General features: G+C 35.6%; 2 protein-coding genes across 4 annotated transcripts; both read left to right on the plus strand.

The window, feature by feature from the left end:
* The first annotated feature begins 10,829 nt into the window (after window positions 1–10,829).
* LOC149021731 (uncharacterized) lies at window positions 10,830–13,201 on the plus strand. The gene has a single exon (XM_089149925.1). It carries the CDS (start codon window positions 11,216–11,218, stop codon window positions 12,914–12,916), a length of 1,701 nt encoding a protein of 566 aa, XP_089006051.1. The 5' UTR covers window positions 10,830–11,215; the 3' UTR covers window positions 12,917–13,201.
* Window positions 13,202–15,870: 2,669 nt separating this feature from the next.
* SIGC (RNApolymerase sigma-subunit C) lies at window positions 15,871–20,966 on the plus strand. Of its 3 annotated transcripts, none has more exons than XM_089149926.1 (7): window positions 15,871–16,106; window positions 17,803–17,918; window positions 18,011–18,574; window positions 18,690–18,920; window positions 19,477–19,617; window positions 19,723–19,932; window positions 20,435–20,966. In XM_089149926.1, the coding sequence occupies exons 1-7, from the start codon at window positions 16,013–16,015 to the stop codon at window positions 20,714–20,716; spliced, it is 1,638 nt and encodes a 545-aa protein (XP_089006052.1). In that variant the 5' UTR covers window positions 15,871–16,012; the 3' UTR covers window positions 20,717–20,966. The 3 variants fall into 3 exon arrangements, with proteins under 3 accessions (XP_089006052.1, XP_089006053.1, XP_089006054.1); XM_089149927.1 differs by having other exon boundaries at window positions 19,723–19,923; XM_089149928.1 differs by lacking the exon at window positions 15,871–16,106 and having other exon boundaries at window positions 17,834–17,923.
* Window positions 20,967–23,958: the final 2,992 nt, after the last annotated feature.

Genomic DNA, 23,958 nt, shown 5'->3' on the forward strand with positions numbered 1-23,958 from the left:
GTAGCAGCCGCTGCTAAATTTGCCAGAAAGGAGGAGAAGAAGAAGAAGAAAGAAAAACAGCCGGTCGCGCGAAATCTGGTTGCAGACTTGCTTGCAAAGTGGTGGCGATGTGAACAGTTGCACTGTAGCGAATTGGCGACTTCCTGCGAAATGTTGTTCGTTGGATAAAACAATCTCCAACTAGAAGATGAGATAGTTATTCTAATCCCTTCAATGAGTAAAAACTAGAGCACAACATTTAGACAAACTCAAAGGAATAATCTTTAAAAACAAGTAACAAGTAATGCAAGTGTGAGGAGTGTCTCTATTGCATCACATGCAAAAAAGGATTGGGTTTATATAGGTCCAAACCTCACCTTACAGCCCTTGAGATACTAAAAGCAATGAATTGGATTAAATCCGTTCAATAACCTTAACCTCACTCATGGTAATGGCCATGAATTGTCATGAAATTGAAATGAGAATTGAAAATCAAGAGTTAAAATTTAAGTAAATTCCACCTTTTAAGACTTATGACCAATGTAATGAAGGGCCTCCTTTACTCATGGATCCTTCATTATCACCCTTACTTTATAGGTCTCACACACTAACAAAATAATTAAATGAAAAAATAAAAAAAATAAATTTAAACTTAATATAAATTTTATAAAAATCCTAGCAGTTTTTTCATGTTCAAGTAATCTAGGGGTTAGCTATTCACTCTGGTGTCCCTAAACTGGGACAAACCAACTAAGCATAGTTGGATTCAATTGGCTTATTATTATTATTATTATTATTATTATTATTTATTATTATTATTATTATTATTATTATTATTATTATTTCTACTCATCACCTAGATGAACAAATTTTGCAGCAAATGCCTTAGCTAGATATTCAACTTTAACTCGAGAAGTTTTCTTATCCTCAGCAATCCACCAGATTATCTTCAGCAGATTCTTTTGTAATGATAAAGTAGACAAAGCCTGTTGTAACTTGTAATCGGGAAAGAAAGAGAAAGAAATAAATAAAAAGTGTGACGAGAACACAGATGGATAGGGGATGCGGAGTCTCCAAGAATCAGCAGGTGATATCATAATCCACGTGTAAGGCAGGCAGGCAGAATTATTGGAAGCTTAAGGGACAGATGGCAATCTCATGTAATGGTCATAGCCGTACATGCAAAGAAGATGAGATGAGCTGAGATGTTGTACGACCGTTAATTTAAAGCTTTTCCCTTGGATTTGGGATGATATATTTATATATATATATATAAGGGATGGGATCTTTTAGATTTGGACGAAGACTTTAATGGTGATGCTGATGTCCGAATCCAACCCAAGCTAGAGTGCTAGACATTTTGGGTTTAGTATTTAGTAGGACATGTGTCTCGGGTCACGTGCCCCTCTCTCCACACCATAGACCATACCATACGCTGTCCTCTTTCAATGTACACGCGTCCACTTGGGTTATCCACTTCAATAAGATATTTATTTATTTATTAGATTCTGATTGACTCACTCACTCACTGGGTCATCACCTGGTGTCCTTCGTCTTCAATCTTGATGGCGACGCGTTGCCACTTTCTGACCACGCGTTTAGTTTCCATCCTTTAGGGTTTAGACGCCCCTGGTCCCCTTCCTTCCTTCCTTCCTTCCTTCTTCCTCTCGGGATCTGCATGATTTGACGTCTCTTTTCTTCTCCTCCTCTAACTCCTCAATGATGGATGGCTAGCTTCACTCATCAAATCAATATAATATCGATCCAGTGTCAAACCGCTGCATCTTACAAAATCCACCATGTCCGTTAGATTGGGATCATCATGTCATCACTTATCAACCACATCCCTAATGCCATCATACGCTTCAGACATACCTAGGTTTGTAAATGGACCGGATAGTGGTAATAATACCATATCCGCATTCTATTATATTCAGAAGGATTCTGTCAAATTCAGATGATAATCTGATAGTTATTTTCTTAAATGGACATAAATACATATTGAATACAAGTTTTCGACTACTTGTTTACATTTTTACCTTTTTATTTGTAACAGCTTGGTTTGAAATTTAATAATTTAACAACTTTATTAACTATTTTAATAAAAACTCTAGAAAAATAATCATATATCAGAGGTAAAAAATTTTATAAAAAACCAACGGGGTTAACAAAACTCTATTAAGCAACTTAAACGTTTAATATCTAATTTGTCTTTGTAAAATTAAGGTCAAATTACAATATTATCCACATTTAGAAAAAAAATCATATCAAATAGCAATTTTAAGTTATATTTTTAATATAAAAAAGGAATCCTGTAAATTATCTTTTTCGTTAAACAAATGAACACCAGATTTGAGAGTAATAACTGAAAATCTAATGAAAATGAAAACTTTTTAAAATTGATAATATAAAATCAGAAAGTGAATAATAAAAATTAAAAAACAACACTAAATTGAAAATTAGATACATATAAAAAAAAACTAAAAAATAAGGAACTACCTAGTCAGATTAATTTATTCTTAATTAATAAGGTAACAATGTAATTTAGTATAAAGTATAATTAAATAGAATAAAATACGAAGATGAATATTTTAGAAAATGAATTGCAGGCGATCTATGAAGGAATTAGCATTGCACGCAAAAAGAATTTCATGCCTTTATATGTGGAATCAAACTCTCTCAAAACTATTAATTTGTTAAAGCCTAATGCAAGAATACAAGGGAAAATAACAAGAAAGAATTTCATGCCTTTATATGTGGAATTAAATTCTCTTAAAACTATTAATCTGTTAAAGCCTAATGCAAGAATACAAGGGAAAGTAACAAGAGTGGTGCATGCAATAAAGGAAGAAGTGGGAAGCTATGAAGGAATTCAATTCCAATATGCGTACCAGAATTTCAACTATGCTGTTGACTGGATCACGAAGATACCGATTCTTTCTGGATCCACCCAAAAATTGGAAGAGATCCTACTAGCGGATAAGATTTGCATTCTTGAGTAGTTTTCTTTTTCAAGGTTGTTAAACTCCGTTTATTTGTTACCAAAAACTTAAAAAAGTAGAACAAAATATTAAGGTTGTTTTAAAAATTTTAAATAAAAAAATTTGCCCATCATATAACAAAACTAGCATAAATTAACCGGAGGAGACAATAATAATTACGAATGAAGTTTTTAAGGTTGGATTAGTAATTTCCAAAATATAAGAGATAAAATAATAATTAATCTACAATACATGGTGCAACAGTAATTATCTCAAAAAGTGAAAAAACTAATTTACGATACATGGTCATTTTTTTATCAAAATAATTTTATAAATTTTGTATCTCTTTTCTTCGACTAGTAATATGTTTTTGTAAAATTTGTGCCTCCTTTCTTGAACTAGTAAGACGTACATTCAATTAGAAAGTTCTGTTTTATGACTCATATCTTCAATGATGATGTAATTTGGTTATATATCACAAGAGACACAATAAATATAAAATGTAAGCCTTGATTAAAATTACTTTGATGAAACCCCAACCTTAAAAGATTCATCTAGACTAACTCAAATGCATCCCAGACCTAGAAAAACAGGAAAATCCTAGCAGCTAATTTGATGGTTTGTGGAACTTGGGTATATGATTTGAGTTGGTTTCTAACTTATTCGTAGACATCTTGCCCGCAATCATCTCATAAACTTTAATTATTATACTTTCTTTGTACCCTCCAAAACCTAATAAGAGATTGGGGGCTAGTCCTTGTCAATCATCTCCATATGGGAAACCCTAATTTGTGCAACATATATTTCATCATAACATATGCTTTATTATTTAACGTTAAACATGATCACCATTATCAAGGATTTAATGGTTTTTATTACTTGCTTCCTTCCTTGGTCATTATAAGGTAGCCACCCAGCCGCTAGGTAGGTAGTGATCTTTCTGAGACTTTGTTTTATTTTCTTAACTCTCACTCTTTTAACAAATAACAAATATATGATAAAAGATAATATTTGTTGAGCATTTTATTTATTTTTTAATCCCAAGTTCATTTATAATCTCCCTATCCCTATTTATGTTAGTATGGTCCATCACTTGCATATTCTTTCCTCATTGCTGAAATAATCTAATTTATTTTTTAATTCTTAAAAGTAATAGCTAATGATAAGTCTGATGACACGATAACCTAATCATTTGAATAATAAAGAAATTCTTCATCATAAAAAATAGGATTTAGTTTCTTTATTGAGTTCATGAAATAGAGAGAATCTTATAATCCCACAAATGGCATTGAAAATTCTTGGTCCAATAAAGACTTGTCACCTCTTAGTAGATGTTGTTAGCATGCATATATATGCTTTCATGGGAGGCATGCACTTGTAGATTAGGTTAATTATTTGATAGATTTAGAATTTCAAACCCAAAACTTTATTATTTTGAATATATATATATATATTTGATATGACTTAATGACTAAAATCAAGTTAAGGTTTATTATCAGGCTTTGAGGATCTGAAAATTCAAGAAAAACACAACTAAACGAAACACTGGGAAAAGAATAGTCAAATCAGCAAATCATGATAAATGGATGTATAAGAAATAATTGAAAGAAGCTTAATTTTTTGGCCACATGTTGAGTTAACTTGACTTTAAGGCCTTGGTTCTAATTCACGAGCAAAAAGGTGTAGCAGCCATCACGTTATTAGGGATATATACAGAAACTCATTAATTATACGTGAGCTTTGAACATGATGGAGGAATACTTGACCACCAAGGAAATCAAATAGACTAATTCTCTCTCTCTCTTATGTCTAATCTTTGACCCATAGAAATCTGGCTGGTTTTGGAGTTATCCATTTCACAAACCTTCACAGTTAATCTTTGAGTCTGGTCTACAGCTTCATTTCTACACCAGCCTTCTCTTCCATCCATCTTTATCTGCTTTCTATAAAAGAGTTAAGTCAGTTCTCGTGACAAAAGTTAGACAATGTTCGTATATTAATATAATCCTTCATTGGGTCTATGTCTCTTTCTTTTTCGCATTATTTATTGTTTAAATGATTTGCTGGATTTTCTTTTTGGGTGCCTTCGTAATGCATAGAGCAGAAGTGTTATTCAAAATGATTAGGTATAAAACGTCTTAAATTTCAGGATTAAATCTTAAAGTCTAAACTATATTTTGAAGAAGGAGATCCACTTCTAATCTACTTTGTCAGTATTCAGAAATAAGTGTGATAAAAAAATATAAAATATCCGAATAGATAGATGATTCAAACTTCATATTTGATGATGAAATTGATGTCGGTAGGTAAAGAGGCTTAGAATAGGATTACAAGGGCAACCCAAGGTTATTATATGTTGATTCCTTCAAATGTAATCTATGTTAACCAAAGTTAAAATATATTCTTTTTAAAGATTGCTTCCATCAAGACCCACTTGCTGTCTTCTCATGTTTATCCATTCCAACTTATATATAAATTTAAAAAAGCAACTAAGAGACAAAGAGAAAGAGAGAGAGAAGGATTAGGATGAATGGCTAAAATATCATTATCATTGTTGCTCTCCTCGTGTGATATTTGGTTGGTATATTTTGCTTAAAACTAAAATTTTCTCTCCTAGGTCCTCCAGGCCAACCCTAGAAAAGGAATGAATTAGTAAACTATTTTAGGGAAATACGTGCTAATCACAACCAAGTTAGTTCAATAAGTAGAAATTAAATTACTTAATTTTGGTGCAAATTTGGTCATCCCATGGACCACGGGTTTTTGCCTGGGTGATGTCGCCTTAATTGGTAGCAAACTAAACCTTAAACCAAATAATAATAGAGATTAGTGGCTTGACTTTGTAACTTGAACTACCTTGGGAGGGTTTCTTGGTTTTTGGCTTTATCTTTCAGATTCTTAAGTGGGCCACCACCATTGGGTGGTGGATTAGGATCTTACTTATAAAAAGGAACTCATAGCTTTTTACCTGGTGTGGGTAATTCTTGCTTGGCCCACCTCGCCCTTCCACTCAATTATTCTTGCAATTGGATTGGGTCCATCAGCCCATCTATTATTGGCTGTGCTTTGATATTTTCACCGGAAAATTCTAAACCCTTTGACCAAACTGTCGCTGAGAACAGTGACTGTGATCAGTAGTGATCAGTGCTTTTATGGATATTTCGTAATTCGGGTTGGTGGGTCAAGCGATTTGCCCGTTGGATTTTTGAATAAAAGAGAGAAAGAAAAAAAAGAACCTTATAATCAAAAGGGTAGAGGGATACATCGTATGACGAGTTTATGATGATTTGGATTCTTAATTGTTTCAGATTTCGAAACACTAGCGTGCCTTGCTTGGGGCCCACTTGTGATCAGTCCACCTAGATATCTATTTTTGGTTAGCTACCCAAGCCCATTAACAGGTTTTGTTCACGATAATAAGGGAAAGTTTAGGTGGGTCAGGCGCATGCTCATTGGGCCTCTAAATCCAATCACAATAATATGGGCTACTTTCCCTTTCGGTTCCTTTTCTAATTTAATTTTGATCAGCATTAATTGTTAGAGAAATTTTGATCACTCGGGTTATAGAATCCTATCTGGATCGCCACCACCCCTAACTCTCTCCCTCCACCCGCTAGCTTTCTCTGCCATCAGGCCCATCTCCTACTCCGTCGACAACGATTCTAAAATCTCGTTCTGGCTAGATTCCTGGCATCGTCTACAATGTTGTTGGAGCGAAACTGTTTACTCCTCGAGTATTCGTAATGGAGTTTGGAACTTCCTCTCCCCGTACCCCTCTAAGCGTGATCAGATCATTTCCTCCCCTCTCCCTTGCAAATACAGTACCCTCCTTTGGCTTCCCTTTGAAAAAGGTTTTTCTCCCTTGGCCTTGGCCTAGAATCTCTCCCACTCCTTCCTCACCTAAGGTTTTTTGTCTAGTTCAAAAGCCGTATTTTCTGCCAAACTTTCATTTTATAGAGAGCCCTTTCATATTGTCTCCCCACCTAATCTTTTCTCATTAGCTACTCCATTCGGGCCTCTCCCTCGTGTATCTTTTGAAATGGGCTAAAAGGCCTAAACCACCTATTTTTCTAGTGCCCATTTACCAAACCCTTTTGGATCCACTCCCTTACCTCTGTATGGCCCTGGCCCTGATATAAACAACCTCATCCTTTCAAGATACAGAGATTGCCACTGGCTCACCTCATCTTTTGGAGGATGCAATTTATAGCTATTGTAGTGGCGAATCTTGTCTTTGGTTCACGTCACCGTTGTCTAGATGGAGTGAAACTTCAATAGATGGTCATCCATATCTAGATCTTTTGAGCAGATTTGGATTGAAGGCAGTTAGCTTTAATATTTGTCTTTAAAATAATCCCAACTGAACCAAACCAGTATAATATCTTCTTCTTTTTCTTCTCTTCTTCTTTTTGTGTGTAGCGGTGAAGAGATACCCGCATGCATCACCAAGAGTACTGAACTAAAAGTCTAAAACCATATATGCTTTACCTGCTTTAATGAAAACATTTAATGAAACACGTAAAGAGGTTCACCAAAAATCAAAGATAGAAAGCTCATCCACTAGTTGCAAATTATTAGGACTTGCTGCATAGTTTCTTAAATGTCTGAGACCAGAGAGAGAGAGAGAGAGAGTCAAGAACCAATGAACCCATGCCGACACACGCCCATGCAGTTACTCACTCTTCTTCGGAGAGACAGAAACAACTAAAGTCCTAGTTGAAGGTCCCACTCATTTATTCATTTCAGGCATTCATATCTCATATGTGGGTGGTGATGATGATGATGATGATGATTCATCAATTACTCGATCACGGGAATCTTTTGTGTTCCTTGCACAACTCCATTCCCATAAATCATAAATGCTTTGGGCAAAAGGACATACGCATGCCATGAAATAGATTCATTGTGTAACACACAGAACCAGACAAGATCCTGGAATTCCCCCTACTTGCTCAATGCTCATGTCAATCGATTAATGTGCTCTGCAATTCTGCATGCATGTCCAACTCCAGGGAAATCCATCTTAGCTAGGGATAATAAGTGTGTTGTTTTACTAGTTGGAACCTTTCATCACATATTTAAATGGGGTTTATTTTATTTTTACTCTACCTTGTTAATACTTAGAGATAAATTTCTCTTGTAAATTATATAATTAGAGGATATAAAGAGAGTAGTAAAGTTCTTCACCCAGAAATGAACGAAATTTTATTTTATTTTATTTTCTGTTTTCTATCGTCCAACAATAATATTGATAAGGTGTTAGGTTGCTGGAATATCAACGCATACGGCAAATATTAAACCACGTGTTAAATAATCGCAATGTCTGTTGGCTTCTTTCGATCAGTAATCCGACAGTATCTCAATCACTTATGATTTTTTTCTATTTCTCTTAATTATTATGCGGTGGTTGAACCATATAGATTTGGCTTCTTTGGTTTTGGACATCTTGTTTTGCATGGAAAAGTACCATAGTGGTAGGCATGACCTCTTCATAAAGATTTTTTTTTTTTTTTTTTTTTATTATCATTCAGTTGGTTCATATTAGACGAGAACCACATTTTCCTTATCATAAATCCGAAACCACATTTTTTGGTTCTGATCTCAGACCATCTTTACTAACTAGTTCTTGGTGGTCATCTATGCCAGACGGCAAAGAAAGCTACAAAGAATGGTGATTCTTTCATTAGAATCATATGCTTAGATTACTTTTTAAAGGTCTAATGCCAACAAAATGCCCATAATCTTAGTTGATCGAGATCCAACACACGAAGTTTGACCATAGAAGTTTATGATGAAAAATTACTTATGGTTTAGTCATTGATCAAAATCCAACACACGAAGCCAAGATTGAACATTGGGAGGCCAAATGTATGTGGGCCAATGTGGGACGCACTGTAGGTGCCATATCATAATATATTATTATATTTTAATGTAGAGTTTACATTAAAAATTAGGTAAATTAATAGAAAATTCGTGAGTGTGAGAGAGAGATAAAGGAATAATTTGAGAAAGAGAGAGTGAACACCTGATGTGGAGAAGATTTAGGAAAATTTCAAAATTTGCTAATTACTTCAATATTTTGTGAGACGTGTGAGAGAAAAAAAAGAGAAAAAATAGGAATAAAAGAGGAGATTCATGAGAGAATAAATAGAAATGAAAATAGGAGAGAATATATAAGGAGAAATTCATGGATCGTGAATTAGTTTTTAATTAGAATTTAACATTTTATTCTTTAAAATTAGGGATTTAATGATAACCATTAGATAAAGATTATGAATGACATTTGTACTATTATCTTTATCTTAAATTTTTATTTTTAATTTTTGGAGGGGTCAAATAGTGATATTTCACATTTAAAGATAGAGAGATAAGGAAAAAACAAGGATATTTACAATTTCAAAAAATCCGGTCCCAACGTGGCCGCCACTCATTGTTAGCAGTTTGAAAAATACATTACATAATTTCATCTATGCTATGTTAAACGATGTATCTTTGAGTTCTTTATCTGTCACCAATAAAATGTCTAATGCTTTGATTTATTTTCGCTTTATAGGTTGTGAGTTTAATGTAACTCTACTATATGTTTTTCATTGTTTCTCAATTTATGCATTTCATCTTTCTATTAAAAAAGGGAAAAAACGAAAAAACGAAAAAGGGTAAAATATTTTACCATCCATGAAGTGGTTGGGGATGAAAAAGATAGGTTTTTTCATTTTTGGTGAAGATGAAAAGATGTTCAGACATAAGGGATAATAAGTATAACACAAATTACGGAGTGGGGTTGGGTGAAAATCAGATATAGTAACGGTAAATTCAAGAAAGCATGACGGTGGGCCCTTCAATCTTGGAGGATTGTTAAAAATGAATTTCAAGTTTTCAAATTGAAATCATTTTTAAAATTTAAATATGCTGTGGTATGTCAATTTGGGTGCAGTTCAAGCTACATTATTGGAGAAATTTTTTCGTCTCTATTAATTGATTGGTGGAGTTAGTTTTAGGTCAATATTATGAATTTAATTAGATGTCATTTTCTTTATTTGCTTTTTGACTCATTTAAAGTAACTAAAGTGGTTTATAGATGGTGAATAAATAGATTGATTTGGATGGGATAGTGATGTTTATCCTTAAAAAAAAAAATTAGATAGTGATGATATTATATTTATATTTGACTCTTTATTAATAATAATAATATATTATATTATATCTGACCGAATTTGAATTTATTTTATTATTTTTTAACGGATTCCAATCGGATTATTTGGGATTAGATTTGAAATTTAAGATTTTTGTAATTTTCAAAAAATCTAGAAAAATATTTACTAATTAAAAAATTCAGTATATAGGATTATAGAGATTTTCACACCAAATTATATTTACATCCATTGTGTTTACAAACAGTTACGAATGAATAATAGAATGAAGTGATAAATTGACATGTAATGTATTTTCAAAGTTTCTGATATTATATAACTAATTGTAAATCCTGTTAGAATGAATAATAGAATGAAGTGATAAATTGATATGTAATGTATTTTCAAAGTTCCTGATGTTATTCTTTTTTATTTTAAATCCTAAAAGGAAGTTTCAAAAAAGAATTGTACAAAATGTCGATCATAGGTAGTGGATTGGTAGGGGAGATCTATGTTTCTTAATGGAGAGGTTGTGGTTCGATCTTTACAAACAGCAGTGTCTCTCCCTCCCCAAAATGCAATCAAAGTACGCACGCAAGCTGGCTCGGATGAACCTCACCTTCGAAAACAAAAAAAATAGAATCAACGAGGCGAAGGGCAGTTTGGTCATTTGAAAAGTTCCGTTCAAATTTGATAGAAAATAAAATCCAACTGAAGAAACCGAAACTGCCGTATTTGAGTCAGCGAAGTAACCCACGGTACCAAATCAACAACTCGCAGTTCAGAGCTTACACGCGGCCAAACCTAATGGTTCCAGCTATGATCTCCGACTCGATGAAATCAATCTCTTCAGATCCTAAAACCCTTCCCTAAACCCTATATCAGATTCAGATCAAACAATATCCTCCTCGTCAATTTGACCTCTGTCTTCTTCGATCGATTGATCTGTTACTGTTAGTTAATCCATGGGTGATCTGCTCTGGTCTCAGAGTGACAAGGCTGACTTGACTCTTCCATGGAAGAAGTCCAAGGTTCGTTGAAATCGAATTCGCTTTATATGGTAACTTCTTGATCAATGTTTGGGTTTGTCTGGTCTTCTCCATCCAAGTGATAGATTCACAAGTTATGGCTCTTCCATGGAAAAAATCTAAGCTTGGTCGGATTTTTCGTTTGGTCGCCGACCTTCGGTCGCCGCCAAGGCATGGAGGATCTCTCGTTGTCGAGACTGGTTTCCCAACTTCCGTCATAGATCTGATCGTCAAAAATCGAGATCGGTTAAAGAAGAAACCTTCGATAAAGAAAAAGAAGGATGGAGCTTCGGAGGAATTGGTGAAGGTGGAGCCTGTAACTTCCCTTTCCAGTCTCACTACCGTTTCGAATTTCTCTTCCGGTTTGGTGAGTTCGAACCCTTCTGCTGGTCTCGTCGGTTCATCTACTGAGATTAACAACTCAAAGCGGCCACCGACACCTACTAGTAAGGAAATTCTTCCTTCGGTTGCTAATGTGGAGAAAGGCGTGACGTCTAAAGGAGTGATTTGGTGGAATGGAACTTTTATGATTACTGTTAAGGTGCTTTTCATGTTGATTCTGGCTTTAGCAGCAACTAAGAAGATCGTTGTTGGGATCACAATATCGACCTTTCTTCTTATGTTTCTTGAATTTTTGGTATTACGAGTTTTTTGCCTCTTGGATCGAATACCACTTTCAGAAAGGCTTCGCTCGAGAGCAGAGTTGATCACAGAGAATATATCTAGTATGAGTGAAACGTACCAATCGTCAATCGAAGAAATTGAACTCGTAGATATTGATTTTGATTCCCTTGGTAGCGAGAGAAGATGGGGAATCGGTTTGACGGACGATTATCGATCCCGTGGCGAAGAAATCAAACTTGGGGATCCTGATTTCGCTGTGATTGGTAGAAGATGGAGTTCAGAAACAGATACTAATTTGCGTGAGCGACATGATTTGAGTAGGATTGATCAAGCTCGATGCGAAGAAATTCAACCTTCAAAGCCTGAATCTAGGTTGTCAACTCGTGAGAGAAGATGGGGAAGTGATCCGAGGGGTGTGGGTAAAGCTCAGAGCATTAGACAACTTTTAGAAGCTGAGAAGATAAAGGGAAGGCGTTTCAGTGAAGGTGATCAAGCTCGAAGAAGAGAAATTGAATTCGTGGAACCCCTTGTGGGTTTGCTCACTCATGAGAAAAGATGTGGGTTTGCAGATTTACCCAAAACGGGGAAGAATCCTGAGAGAGTCGAGCAAATTATTCAAGGTGTTGCAGATTTACCCAAAACGGGGAAGAATCCTGAGAGAGTCGAGCAAATTATTCAAGGTGCAGTGCTCAGGAATCGTAAGACAAGCAATGGTAGAATAAAAACGAAGAAGCTTCTAAAGAAGCTTGTTCCGAAGAAGTTCCGTGGATCGAAGAAGAAAGCAGATGATCTGAAGAGCCAACCTGATTCAGGTCGTGAACTATTCGTAGGATGGGATGAAGAAGAAGTAGTCACAAGCGAAGAACAAGAACAGAGAGAAGAAGCCATGTGTGAACAAGGAGGATCAAAAGAACAACAACAACTAGAAGAAATCGAAGAAGAGGAAGAGAAGGAAGTGAATTGCTTCAATTATGTTCCCCAAGCTGACACGGAATCGAGATTGGTTGAAGGCAATGGAAGAAGACGAGAAAATAATTATGGATATATAATAATTATTACCATTGTTCTTGCTGGCCTTGTGCATGGTCGACCTATGGCACTTGCCTTCACAATGGCATGGTTTCTAGTGAAAAAATCAGTACAGACCATGAAGAGATTATTAAAGATAACTTAAAAATCAGTTCTTTCTTAGAGACTTTTGTATTCATGGTGTTCTTGAGCTCTTCGAGTAGTACCAGAACCTCCAAGCTCAATGACCCCCCTTGAATTCTTCTAGTTGGTAAACTGTAAATTTTCTGATACGAAAAAAATGTACCTAGAGATTTTCTTTTCATAATCTAACAGTAGCTAGTGGTTTCAAGGTCGATTAATTAATTAATTTTTTTCAGAAGGCAAAAGCAAGCCTTGCAGATCTCCAACTCTGAGATTTTTATTAAGGATTTGTATTCCACCATTGAGTCATTGACATTGCAGGAGTAACTTAGACGCCCCCTGCCCTTATGATATCCAATTCACTCCTTTATATTCAGTTGTTGTCTTCCATTCTCTTTCTTTTATGTTTTTTTGGATGAATAAAAATCTTATTAACCAATAGGAAATAGGAAAGAGGAAAGGAGGAGGGGTGGGGGGAGAACATTGCGTGGAAGATAAGGCATTTGGATTTAGCAAAGTCAGCTGTACATTTTCAACATATCCTCCGTGAAGGAAATTTTGTTGCCAATTGGCTTCACGGGCAGTTGTAGACCAAGTTTGTCCATATGTAAAGAAAATTAAAGCTCAAAAATGAAGTTTTTGTCATGGTGACTGTCTCTAGTAGACCAATTAATTACTTCTCTGACAATCCCAAAGCGGCATATATAGAGAGAATTCTAGGAGTGGAAGACCCATTAGGCTTGGAGTTGCAAAGATCACTGCCGCAAGAAGGAGTGGGAAAGGAGGGTTGGACATCGGCCAAAAGAAAGAGATGGATGGGTTGGGCCAAGGGATGCGAGGCTTCCAATGAAGAAATACCAACATTGATGTCCCAGAACTCATCTGATATGCACAAGTACCATCAGAAGATTTCATAGTTAATAACCTATTTTTGAGTGACAAGGGCTTAGATATCGTATTCATTTGAATAACTCGACAGTAGAGAGCTTTGAGTTGGAGAGTTCAAGTGTGTCTATCAAGAGAAATGGAGGGCATAGATGGCTCTGTCTTGCTCTAGTAGGCTCAAGCATAGAAAGGAAGTGGATAATATGGCAAGTTGCAGAATTTTTTTTTTGGGTAGAGTTGCAGAAAATTTATTATATCAATTTACTATAATAACAAAGTCAATCTTGGTCAATATTTGGAGTATTTAGGAAAAGATTATTTCAATATTTGTCTTGATTATTAATATTAATATTTTTTTTGAATCTGAGTTTATCGAGGCCAACTCACTTGCACGTGGAGTACATTCTCAAAGGATCTTTTATATAATTAATTAATATATCTAGTACTTCGATTATTAAGTATGCTGCTAAGAAATATTTATTAAATAATTTGCTCTTAATATATCTATACCCATGAATCTCAGGTTTTGTTTCCTATTATAAGTCTGCAGCAAAATCATCTCAAACTTCTGTTGGAACCAAAGAATTGATGAGTATAGGTGAGATTTATTTTTTGGTCAAAACAAAAAAGCAGCAATAATATTAAACATATGAGTGACATTATGACTAGCACGTATTTTTCCCGCTTATTTTTATTTTAATTTGAGAAGAAAAAACTATATCTTATCGAAACTTGTGTGGTGTTTACCAAAAAAAAGAATAAAATGACACATAGCACTATAGTCTATAGCAGACTGCAGTGGTGAAATATCAAATAAACATTATGGCCTCAATGGAAACACAGAAAATTCTGAAGGATATAATGGTCAATTTACACGCCCCAATATTGGGGCCTGGGGCCTTGGGGGCTAACTGGCACTCGCTAGCAAGCAATTTCTTTACTAATAAATTTAATTTTCTCAGCAGCCAAACACGGTGATAAGTGAGATAATAAAGGTTATACCCAAGGAACGAGAGTTCGCCCAATATCGCCGGTTCGCTACCTAGCGAACCGACCGATATGGTGAAATCTCGCCGACATATCGACGAGATTTCGCCGATATGTGATGCCGGAAAGCCCCCGTAAATAAACCGTCAATGGAAGAAGCTCCGGCGGGTGGCCCCAGCTTCTTCCTCTCTTGATCTGACCTTTCTCAGACATTCTTCATTGGCTCCTCTCTCCTTTTGTAATAACCGTCCAGCCCATCCATCAAGAAAACAACGATGAAACCCAGAGTCTCTTCCCCGTTTATCTGTCTCTGTTTTTTCCTTTTCACCGCCTCTGCAACCGCATCAACATCAGCAAGATCCTAGCCAAAGCGGTGATTTCAGCAGCTTTAATGATCTCCAACAAAGTCCAACTCGCTTCCACGACAACAACCATGGAAGCATCACCGTCTGCCCTCAAAATGGTGTAGTTGGTCTCTTCCCGGCAAATCAGATGCTTTGGTGAAGAACATTGGAACCAGTGATTCTTGGTTACTTTGATACACAGAAGCTTCAGAAACTCTCAAACAAGAGAAGATGAAGACCATGGAGACCAGAGAGTAGCTCCTGCCATCTCAAGATTACCTGGCACCTGAGACGCCGGTTTGAAATCACTGAAGCCGGGATGAACTCCTATAGCTTAACTACTCTGGGTTTCCGATCTCCAGCCCAAGGCCAAAACCACATGAACAAGGCAACAGAGACGTAGAAGATATTATCATGCCGGATCGGGATCTCGGTGGAGCCGAAGACTCCTCTCCTGCAACTCCCTCCTCCGCCTTCTGGTCGTTTCTCAGTTCCCACCCACCCAGAGCACAGAGTAGACAGAAGATAAAGGGGGCCGGAAGTTCGCCGGAAAATCAGCGATTTCCGACGAAATTTTGATGTTCGCAAAAAATCGAGTCGCCGGAAAATCGACGATTTTCCGGCGATATTTTGAAACTCGGTTTCGTTGTGTTTTTTATTTCGCCCATTGGCGAACTTGGCGAATTTCGCCGAAATCTCGGCGAAATTCGCCGATATATTGTTCCATGGTTATACCATACAGGTGGCGAAAACAACCTTCTGAGATGGGAAATTGGTGGTGGAGATGGGAGGTTGAGACTCAAAATATCCAATTGGGTTCTTCCACTACCAGACGCTCTGTTCCTGCTGAGCTTTTTCCTGCTTAGATATGATTGCTTCGTTTCTCAGCTTAAGCAAAAACGATGGGGATTGGTTTCAGGCTGGACTGGAAATGGGCTTTTCCAGCAAAGTCTCCTCTCCTTACCAGTGGATCAACTAGGAATCATTCTTGTTCATGTAAGTTCCTCTCAGATACCCCTTCCTATAAACAATAAATAAATAAATTGACAACTTTGGGTTTGTGCAAATTGTACTAGCATTCTGTCGTTCCAGACTTCTATAATTCTGTCACGGAATCATGGTCATGCCTTGGATAGTCAATGTTTGCTCGAGAAAACAGAGAATATATTTCAGATACCCAATGAATGTGTCAGCAAATTCTTTATTTAGATCATTTTTAGCTCAGAGTTTCATGTTACCCTATGCTGCCAAAGAATTAAGTAAAATAGGTTTCTTAAGACGTAGCTTTCCATATATATTTTTGGATGAATTAGTAAAATCATTAACCAATCTATCATTCCATATTATATAAACTTAGAATGAATAAACTGCATCAGAATGAGGTGAAGGTAGAATTAGAGATAGAATTAGGGTCTGCCAAACAGGGTTTGGACAGTGATTAAGAATAGTTTTTTCCTTTTTGGGCAAAACATTCTCATGTTTAAGGATGATTACTTGATTAGGGGTCTGGCACCTTAACTATTAATTTTACAATTTCCTTCTGTGCTGAAGTAGTTGGGGTGGTGGTCACTGCCATGGGAGTTGTGGCCTGGGCGCCTATAATTACACGCTGCAGGAGAAGACTGCATTGGAAGTGGAGACACTATACACTAGTTAGAGAAGTCACCATGTCCGGCATGTCTGAAATGGATACCTGTGGGGCTGAAAATAAGGAGGCATTTCTTGTAGTGATCATTGATCTGTGTTAATGGTGTCTTGGGTGGGTTTATTCTTAAGGCAGAATGAATAACATTGGTGATTCTATATTTATGCTTTCATTGGACAATTACTGTGGTCAGACTTATTGGTAGTAGTTGCATTGGGTGGTGCGAGATGAAAGGCACTTCCTTAGAATGCCTCCAAATCACATTTTGAAACTTCTTTTATTTATCCTAGAGTACTCCTTTAACCGATACAGAATTAGACAATTAGTTACTCACTTCTTCTCCATGGCCTATGTGTGAACAATGTATAGTGCGTTTTCCTGTGCCTTATTGGGCCATGATCATTTATATGACAGGTGGTGCACATAGCTGAGCTTTGCTAGTAAAGTTTTATCAGTGTACATGTCATTTCAAGCTCAGAGTCTAATAAGATCAAGCTTCTGAAGGACAGTAATTACTAGTTGAAAGCCTTAGTCTGCAAAAGTACAGTGGAGGATCCAAGTTGCACAAAATATATTGCCTTGGATTTTGGCCATACTGTTTTCTCCTACATGTATGAATGTTTTTCTAAATGGAGTTTCAACCCTCCCACTTTGATTTGCCCATGAAAACACTTATTACCATTATAAAAAAGAACAGAGATTATTATTGAATAAGTCCTTTCCAAATTGAGTTATATTTAGAGTAAGTTCGTGCAATGTGATTTGTCTGCACACTAGTAGCTTAATTCCTTATGTTTATGATGAACAAAGATTCAAATACATCATATGTTACTTTATTGGGCATTGTTGCTTTATGAGTTGAAGTGTCTGGCTTGATCTCTCTACATGTTTCACTACCTCAACCTTCTTTTTTGTGGCAACCTTTGGTCTAAAATCACTGCCAAATTGCATTCTCAGGAGTGCCTTGCTGTGTGCTACAAGAGGCATTATTTATTTAAATCCCTCTAATCTTTCTTCGTACTGACTGCTACCTTTTAAATAACACAGTTGGGGGCAGAGATCCTTCTTTTGAATCAGCAAGTGTACCTGCACTGTCTGTCACTCCTGAGGGTAGTGGGATACCATACAAAGATGCTCAGAAAGCATATACTTGTTGCTTCTCAGTTAGGTCCACTCTCTATCCGTTTCTTGCTCACATACACACACACAAACACAATGAAACGTTTAGTTCTTATTCTGACATTTTATGTTTCAGATGAATGTTGGTGGCAAGGCTCAGAGTACCTTTTCTGATACTAGTGAAGATATCAGCATTCCATGCTCAGAGCCTGCAGATTCATACCTTTCAAGTTCAAAAGGGAGTAGCACATCAAGTTTTAGTCTATTAATGGAAAATATTGAGCAGATAGAAGATATCTTTGTTAATTCAGAGTTAGCAAGACTGGACAGAGAGATTCTGGTGCTACTAGAAAAGCTTGGAGCTCTAAAAGTATTCCATATGTGTCTGTCCAGGACAATTAAGACATCGATTGTTCTTGACGTGCCTGATACATCTACAAAGATTTCCAAAGGCCATTTTGTGGGTGAAAAAATTGATGGTTTTGTGAGTAATACAGTTGTTCTCTCAAGAAAAAAGGAAGAAAGAAATTCGAGTAGAGAGAAGTTGGCCTCTAAGAATTCCATGCTATCATCATCCTCAAAAACTATTTGGAATGGTCAGCAACAGTCTTCTATTCCCACCGTAAAACGTCCTCATTGCTCAAGAGTTAAAAAACTATCAATCACTAGGGATGAATCCGAAATGGCAAGGAGTGTTAAGGTATAATATTCTGCTTTTGTACAATGTCATGTGTTCTCTTTTTTCAGCCTTGAAAAAGAAGCTAATCAATGTATTTGTTGCTGTAGAACCTAATTAGCATATTCTATCTCTGTAGGAGTTAGTCATCTTAGAAAGAGTCAGAGCAAGTTTGGAAAAGGAAACAGGGCAAGTTATCAGCTATAGCTGCTGGGCAGATGCCCTTGGGATTGATGAGAAAGTGCTACGGCAGCGTTTACAATTTGGTTGGCTTTGCCGGGATAAGCTTATAAGGAGTACTCACTCATTAGTTTCCTACATTGCTAGAAGCTACCGAGGAATGGGGGTGGCTTATAAAGATTTAATTCAGGTTTGTCAGATGTGTCTTGATTTCATTTTTGTTTGATGGAAGGTTTTCTAGCCCAAGGGGCAATAGTGCTACTGCTTAGTCCATGTCTAGATCCTGAGTATTCAAAACTCAATGGTCATCTTGGAGTGAGACCCCAAGATAGTTTAAGATTGTCACTTTATTGTGTAACAGATAACTGATGAAGAAGAAAAAAATCAGCAGAGAAGCTTATACATATGGTGTTTCTAGCTACTGGTTTATATATCTAATCTATTCCCTTCTCAATGTTTGATGACTTGGTGGAGGTTTTATCCCTTGCTGGGATGGAATAGTAGCAAAGGAGTAATCTAGCCAACTCCATGTATTTGGAGTAAGACTTTGCTGAACATCATTCAAGGGAGTAATCCTTTTCAAGCATAGCCCACTGATTGAAAAGTCCTGTTAACGAACCAAAGTGCCATCGGTGTTAACATGAGGGATGATGTTTATGGAATGTTGATGGATATCATACTTCTTCCTCAAGGAATTTATTTCTTATTGACTGAGATATCCTTGTATGTATACGTGTATTTCACAGGCAGGGAATATTGGTGTCCTTCAAGGTGCAGAAAGGTTTGACCATGCAAGGGGATATAAATTTTCAACCTATGTTCAGTACTGGATCAGGAAATCAATGTCAATCCTGGTTTCACAGTGTTCTGGAGGAATTCAAATGCCGGTATATACTATTCTTCTCAATTTTAAGAAATTGGCTTCTTTGTCTTAAGCATCAATGTAAACCAGTGTGCATTTAGCCTGTGTTTTGTTTCCTATGTGTTCACAGACATCAGTAAAGAGGCAAATGAATCAGATAAAAAGAACTCGTAAGGCTCTTTACAGAATCCGAGGACGATACCCAGGTGATGAAGAAGTTGCATCTATCACTGGTCTATCAGTGGCTAAAATTATCCGGGTTGGCACATACCTGAGAGATGTTGGTTCAATCAATAAGCAAGTGGCAGATAGCTTGAATCCTAACTTTACGGTAAACCAGGTTCTATTTCATTTCTATTTCTGATCAAATGAACTAGAGGAATTTAATCAAGTTCCAAAGAATCAAAGATTGGTAAATATATCATGTGGGTTCAAGAATTATAAAAGAGACATATGACTAATATAGGATACAACATAATTTATATTTTCTGTCTTGCTTCTTCATGTAATTTGAATTAATATGTATATATTAATCCAAATGAATTTGTGGATCAACAATTGTGTTGTTGTAATTGCAAGGAATTTTGAAAGAAATAAACCTCAAATACTCCAGTTATATATTAATATAGATATAGTATAAGTTGTCATTACAATTTCTCAAGATCATACAATGTTTACAAATATCAGTTTCTTATACATCCAATCTCAGATGAGAAGCTTTTAAACCAGCTTATGTTATTTTGAAGGCATTAGCCATTTCTTACATTGGTATTAGATCTTGTATGCTGGAAATGTATATAATGTTCCTTCTGGTGTAACCTGTGTTCTGTTGTTTAATGCAGGAATTTACTGCAGATACCTCAGCAAAGACTCCTGGAGAAATTTTTATGAGGCAGCACATGAGGCAAGAAATTCATGAGCTTCTTCAAGGTTTGCATCCCAGAGAAAAACAAGTTCTCATGTTAAGATATGGATTTTGGGATGGCCAATGCAAGTCACTTGAGGAGATAGGGAGAGTTTTCCGTGTAACCAAGGAGTGGATTAGGAAGATAGAGAAAACTGCCTTTACAAAATTAAGGAAGGAGGACGTTCTGAATAGTTTAAGCCAGTATTTGGATTTGTAGCTTCCCAAAACTAGGGAAGTTCCAGTCAACCTCTTTCTTTATCGGACAGAAACCATGGAAGTGTTCAAATCCTCTTTACAAGAGTTAAAGAGTTAGTTTTGTGAAATTTTGTTTTTGGTTCACTTTCTTGTAATTAGAATCATGACTTTTGACAAGATAATTGTTCTAGCTTTAAGGATTTCATTTTTACAGTCAAGGGTTTGTGTAAAAGGGTTATATACACAAAGGGCTTTTTTGGTATTAATTCTCATTCTCGTTTTTGACTTTTTTTTTGAATATTTTTAATTGCTGTGTTTGATATTCATTTTAAATCTTATTTTTGTTTAAAAGAAAAAAAACTTCCAAAATCCATAATAAGACTTTTTGTTTATTATGAATTCAAAGATCAAAATTTTATTATATTCATTTTTTACAAGCCATTTAAAATCTAACTATAATTTGATGGTATAATAGTATACATACATTTTTTGTCTGAAAACCTTGTTCTTTCTTCTTTCTCTCACCCCCAAATCTTGATGATTTATTTTCAATTTTTAGTCTTCTATCAGTTATATATTTTGGCATATAAAATTTAATTTATTATGAATAAAATTTATCAAATTATTTTTTGATTTTGACTAAAAATAAATTCTTGTCTTCATTTCTTTTAAATAGACAAAATAGAGAATGAGAAGTGATTTCAAAATAACCGAAAAGTATTACACACAATGACAATCACGATCAAGGTCGTTGAATGGTCTCTCTCTCTCTTCCAGTTGTTTTCTAATTTTTTCAATCTCATTAAAATTTAAAATAAATTTATCTTCAACTAATTTGATTTGAAAACTTTCAGACTAAAATTTGGATGACGATCTTAAGTTCAATCATTATAGTTTTTTCATATATAATTTGTTTTTTGATGAGTTGGCAGTGAATACCCAAAAAATAATTTGCTTCAACATGTTCAAAATTTGTAGTATTTTTTTTTTCTATAGTTATCACTTCAAAATTCAAATGTATTTTAGTGTCTATTGCATGTAGGGGTCCTTGTTAAGGAGAAATTGGCCCACTGGACACGGGCTGACTCATTGTGTACTCAATGTGGCCAAGGCAGCGAATTGTTTGGCATTTGCTTGTTGATTGTGATTGGATTCGGCGAGTTTGGGCCACATGACATTTAGGCATACGAGTGGATGCATTACCCTGCAATTTGATTGATATTTGCATTTAATTTCATTTACAACTTGAAAACCTCTGTAAACTAGTTTATGTCCATTTGTTTAATAACTTGTTATGGTATTTGGAAGGTTAGGAATAATGTGGTCTTAAGAAAAATGCAACCCAATCCTATATTAGTCTTTGACTATGTTAATAAATAGATGCAAGATTTATATATTCATCCTCATAGCACCAAGGATATCTTGAGTTTGGACTATAAACATCATACTCGTTTGGATTGTATTTGCATGATAGCAAAACACTTGAGAATCAAGCATGATACGATTCTTATGTGTGTAGGATTCTTTTCATCGACAACAAATCCAGACTAGGTGTGGTTGGGGCTTAATCAATACAAGTATGCACTGGGAAGGGGTGATCGCAATCTTCAACCATGAGGAGGCTGCAACTAAAGGAATCATTGCCGGATTATTAGGGGGTATGAGGACAACACAGTAAAAGGGAATACAGGTCACAACCATTTAGCGCAACTGCCAATAACGGGAGAACTGGATCCCAATAGCCAAGACAAGATGGTCCATATCTGAAGCAATTGAACTCCTACAATTGGGAGAGCTCTTAGGAGATATCAATATTAAACCTTTTGAATGTCATTCAACACAATCCTGGCTTAGCAATCTATGTCAAAACACGCTCATCATTGCACATACTACTGAATGCATCTCACTAGTTCGAACATATGTAATTGTTAATTTACTTTGTTTCAATAAATAAATAAAATTTAAATGTGTTTTTCAATATAAAGATAGAGATGGTATTCCAAAAGACTATTTTTTTGATAGGGAGAGACTGCCGAGAGTTGGTTATGGGTCCCAAGAAAGGTATTGAGGTTGAACTTGCCTTCAAAGTATATTAATTATGCATTTTTTTATATTTGGTCTCTATATTCATCCATTTTCTTTGTCCCCTATATAGAGTGACATTATTATTTACCAAACAATATTAATAAAATACTTTTTTTTTTCTTTGACTCATCACCTTATTATCATCATTTTTTAAATACACATATAAAATTATGATGTTATCATCATTGAAAAGTAACTAATAGAGCCACAAATTATTTGACACAAGTGTCAATAGAAAAAAAACCTAGTTATATGTTTATTTTTCTTCCTCCCCAAATATCTTTCTTTTCCTGGTCGGACTTCTGATCTATATCGAGATATACTTGAGCAAATTGTTGTATGGATTGATCATTGATTACAAATTTGTAGGTTTTACTACTGCCAATTGAGACATCACTGAGGTCATATTTCTACTATCTTCATCTTCATCTTCATCTTTCTATTCTGTGAAAGATTGTGTTTTTGTTATATTTTTTATCACCATATTAAAAAAGAAGTCTCACTTTTACTTTAACTCTTTTGTTTTTTTTATCCATCAAGATAAAGATTTATATTATTTCATACTTCTCCACCATATATTAGAGATAGAACCTATCTCCCTGAATGTTGACAAAATGAATTAAAAATGGACCTCCCAGTGAGCTTCACGTGAGTCTCCTTTTAAATATAGACTAGAAAGGTATAAAAGAAACACAAAACCTTGATAAGATAAAGAATCCAAACTCCCACTACTCCACCTTGATGGTTATTTGAATTGGGTTCTTCTTTTAAATGTGTATTAGAGAGAGGTGAGAAGGGGTGACCTGAATGTTGTGCATTTAATGCGCAGCATTTGCTGCAAACGGTTGAAGTTGAATTTTGATCTCGACCATCCATTTCACAAGTGGTCAAAAGTTAGATGGAGCATCGAGATTTGGCTCTTGGCCGTTGGTAGCATAGTGTTGCGCATTAACTAAAGTTGAACCCGGTGAGAAGAGCAAAATCCACTATTATTCTTGTTGAGTAAAAGATCCAAACTCCACCCTCACCTTTGTATACAGGTAGATAAATTTGTTCGATGAAGATTAGACTAGGCTAAACTGGTTGGTAAGGTTTGGCTACTTCTTATGCCACAACTGGAACGTTCTGTTGACCAACTATTGTGCATGCAAATCAACTAAATAGGAAAAATAGAGAATG

Source organism: Hakea prostrata, chromosome 3 (assembly GCF_041222555.1).
Source record: "Hakea prostrata isolate BN-2017 chromosome 3, UWA_Hpros_2, whole genome shotgun sequence".
Taxonomy (NCBI): domain Eukaryota; kingdom Viridiplantae; phylum Streptophyta; class Magnoliopsida; order Proteales; family Proteaceae; genus Hakea; species Hakea prostrata.